Here is a 3,856-nt window from a genome sequence, read left to right as displayed (position 1 = left end):
GAGGCTTGGTGTACTTGGCCAGAAAGTGCTGAAGAACATAGAGTTGCTTCTCGAGGTCCTTTTGCTCGTCGACATCGCGGGCGCGGCGCCGCTGCTGCTTGAATCGACTTCGCGCTCGGCGGCGTTCGTCGACAGCCCCCCTGGCGGTCATCATCGCCAATGTAAAAGTGACCATGTTATCTTACAAGCGCTCTGCACGACACCTATTATAATGACAATAACTCCTTGCAAGGTGCGTCACGCTGCGAAGCTTGAAGTTGGATCGACAACTCATCAGCAAGTTGTCATGCGCCCTGGTTTTGTACCAATGCTCACGTCTAGGGTTCCCACATATCCGGAGGATCGACCAATTCAATGTAAAAGTACAAGTACAGTGAACAATCCAATAACAAGAGCGTTTCGGAACAGTTGATGCACGGCCTCTGAGTTGACCGGATCATCGTCGCACGACGTGCGTCGTCTTTCTCGTGGGTGCGGCACTGTGCAAGTTACGCACGATTGGCGGCATTGTTATTGATTAGCCAATCAGTGCGCTGCATTGAAAAATCGGCCACCAACCTTCGCCGCCATCGCGACCTGAAGCGTTACCAAACGTTGACGCACCGGAAATGTAATAGTACGAGGTAGCTCCTAGGCGCTCTAAGAGCCGTCTTAAGGTATAAAGGTACCGTGCCATGCTTTGGAGCAGCAAGATCTCGATCGTCGAAGCCCAGGGCGTACAGCGCAAGCATACCGCGCTGCCATCATGGGCACAAGTCATCAACGTCTTGAAGGAAATGGTGCGTCACCAAGCACGCGGCTGCGCATGCAATGCTAGAATCTGCGTCTTTTCGTGGACCACCTTTGTCGAGCGCAGTTGCAACACCATACTACGACTGACAACGAGGATACAGATCTCTCTTCGAATTGACGCTTCTTCAAAGTGATGATGACAATTCATTGACGTGGCTGTCCTCTCAGAGCGTATTATCCTCCTCGATTGGTTTTTCCAGTAGAGACCCAGCAAAGGGCATCATCGATTGCATGTATGCACCTCTGGAGCAGCCCTCCAGCTCTACTAGTACATTTCAGAGCGTTCTGCAACAATGGGCGACTCATACAAAAACAGCACGCACATTGCGTGGCGATACAAGGGACAAAAATGAAATTGATGTTGTAAGCTCACGTGTGCGAGGCAAACCAGCACTTTCTGGACGACATTGGCTCTGCGTGCATGCTAGAGTGGCACGCGAGGAACCTGTCGCTGCTGCCGACAGTGCTTTTCTACCGGTAGGCGAGAGACGCCATCTTTGCGATGAATCCATTGATAGAGCTTCAAAGAAAAAGGCAACGGAACTACGACGCGTGCACATGGGTGGCGCTCGCCAAATGCCGATATGCAGGAGCTTCCAGCGTGCACTGGTATCCTTTGAGAGATAGGTATAACAGGCGCACAACTGATCGCAGACATCACTCGCGGATCACACGGTTTGTCGCTGAATAAATCCACCAAGTTGAAGCGTCAGCGTTGGACACGCAAGACGTCTCCGAGTTTGCACAGAGAAGCAATTGGCAAATGGAGATCACCGACAAAGAAGAGCGTCTTCGAGAACGTCGCCGGCTCAAGCAGCAGCGGCACCGTGCCCGCGATCTTGACGAGCAAAAGGATCTCGAGAGGCAGCTCTACGTGCTTCAAAATTTTCTGGCCAAGTACAAGGCGCATGCGGACACGGCCTTGCCGTGGAAGCAAGTGGCGTTTGCGCTCCAGGACGCTGTCGATGACGCGACAACTGTCAACATCCAGCTCCGACAACAAGTCGAGCAACTCTCCCGGCTGGCGCACTCGTTGGCGTCCAGGACGGCAGCGATCGACCACGGCTTTATTAGTGTCCCGGTATGCGTTGCATCTTTTAGAGTGCACGTTTGCTAACGTTCATTTGGTTAGGAACCGTTTACGTGGCAGGTCGTAGGCCTCCCGACCGACCCCGCAGCGTTGGGCGGGGCGACTGAAGGGCCGTACACCGTAGAATGAAGTCGGGCACTCAATAGCCTCGACGATTGTAAACCCGGGGACGGGTCATAGCTATTATTTATCTGACTTAGCTTTTCATTTCCTTTTGGTGATCGTGCAGATGCGCAGCCACAGCTGTGTCCTCCAAAATATACTCTAAACTGTATCAGAAACCCACAAAATGTTTGTCGTTCCAACCGCTTCAAGCATTTCATGGCCACGCGGTGGACACGTGTGACCAATCAGCAGTGGGCAAATGACGACGGCCGACAAGGGCGAGCACCTCCGAACACTGCGTCGCCTCAAGCAGCAGCGACGCCGCGCCCGCGACCTTGACGAGCAAAAGGATCTCAAGCAGCAGCTTTATGTCCTACAGCATTTTCTGGCCAAGTACAAGGCTCACGCTGGCACGACCTTGCCGTGGAAGCAAGTGGCGTCGGTAACGACGCTGTCGACGACGCGACGAGCATTAACATGATGCTCCGACAACAAGTCGACCGACTAGTTAAGCTGGGGCACGGTTTAGCCTCCTGGGTAGCCGCGGCCGATCGCCGAAACAACATGCCCGTATGCCCTTCCGAGTTTGCACTTTTGCTTGGTACAAACTTGTATGTAGGAAGCGAGCGAGCCGTTCACATGGCAGCAAGTCTGGCTCCCGATCGATCCGATTGCGCGATGCACAAGTTTGGACTGGTTCACCCAGCGCCTCTTCCACAACACGGACCGGATGCTTGCGCGCACGTTCTTTCCGTCGTCGTCTTTGCGCGTCATGGACCACGTCGAGATTGATCACGGTAACGACTTGCTTGACATTGCCGTGCGCATGCAGATTGATATTGCGCTGCCGCTGGATGACACTGTATGCTTGTATCCGCCCAAATATCTGGGCCGCCTGGACGGCGCCGTGGAGCCATATTCCCGTCACGGTTCTCGACCCCGCGGTACGTTGTTGCTCGTCTTTGATAAACGTTTACGAGTAACGTTAGAGTCGATATAAAAGACTTCGTAGGTGGTCGCTAGCATCGACCCAAATATGCGCTTCCAGCGTGTCGACGTCCCCGGCGAAGTCAGCTACTTTGTCATGCGCGAGTTTGCGACCCCGACCGCTTTGTATTTGTTATTGGCAACGTCTGTCAATTGGACGACGATCCAAGCGCGTGGCGTCCACGCCTGTCGTGGTACGGGTCCTTCTTGCATTCCGGCGTATATACGTGATGCGTCCTTGTAGGTTTACGCTGGACCTCGTCCGCCCCGACACAACACGCCTCCGTGCCCTGATCTACAACTGCCCGTACGTCAAGGAGCGGTCGCGCAAGACGTGGCGCGATGCACTTTCGAGCTTTGACGCTCACGCTGACGCGATCCCGGAAGCGGCCTAGTGGGCCGCCTTCCAGCAGTTTCTTGACCACGGGGCTCACATTGCCCTTGACCACGACAGACGCATGATGGGACTGCACTTGCTCCCAACCATGTAATGCAAGCAGAGTGTGCATGCTATCGTTTATTTGTATTCGTCATCGTGTCGTTCTGGTCGAGGTGCAAGGACAGGAGGAGGTAAGGACATGTTCGTGTTGCAAGACGATACGAGGAGTACTAATCCATCCATCGATGCGTGGGCAGTCGGTTGCCATGCTCGTCGAGCTGGCAGTCACGGTTGAGGCAAATCCAAATGAGCGCTAGCGTCGACTGCTTCACGCCGTCGTGGGACCGGATGAACGCCGCGCCTTGGCCGCCGCACTCGGGGCACGCGACGTCGTAGTCGCGCTGGAGGGTCGGGTCGTCAATGATGTCTTCCGGCAGCACATCGAGCTGGACGCGCGAGTCCTTGACGAGCTCGTTGGCGTAGATGCACGACTCGGGCACCTC

The 3,856-nt window shown here is 54.7% G+C and overlaps 3 protein-coding genes across 3 annotated transcripts; 2 read left to right on the top strand and 1 right to left on the bottom strand.

Annotated features, from left to right (window-relative positions):
- Positions 1-1,555: 1,555 nt before the first annotated feature.
- Positions 1,556-2,011, top strand: SPRG_17156 (hypothetical protein; the record flags this gene model as incomplete). The annotated part of the gene is made up of 2 exons (XM_012356494.1): positions 1,556-1,873; positions 1,925-2,011. The coding sequence occupies 2 exons, from the start codon at positions 1,556-1,558 to the stop codon at positions 2,009-2,011; spliced, it is 405 nt and encodes a 134-aa protein (XP_012211884.1).
- Positions 2,012-2,246: 235 nt separating this feature from the next.
- Positions 2,247-2,429, top strand: SPRG_17155 (hypothetical protein; the record flags this gene model as incomplete). Its single annotated transcript, XM_012356493.1, has 1 exon — positions 2,247-2,429. A coding segment is annotated over one exon (183 nt), but the record flags the coding sequence as incomplete, so codon positions are not given.
- Positions 2,430-3,583: 1,154 nt separating this feature from the next.
- SPRG_17154 (hypothetical protein) lies at positions 3,584-3,856 on the bottom strand (the record flags this gene model as incomplete). Its single annotated transcript, XM_012356492.1, has 1 exon — positions 3,584-3,856. A coding segment is annotated over one exon (273 nt), but the record flags the coding sequence as incomplete, so codon positions are not given.

This window comes from Saprolegnia parasitica (assembly GCF_000151545.1).
Source record: "Saprolegnia parasitica CBS 223.65 unplaced genomic scaffold supercont2.485, whole genome shotgun sequence".
Taxonomy (NCBI): domain Eukaryota; phylum Oomycota; class Saprolegniomycetes; order Saprolegniales; family Saprolegniaceae; genus Saprolegnia; species Saprolegnia parasitica.
This window is presented reverse-complemented; position numbering and strand designations above follow the sequence as displayed.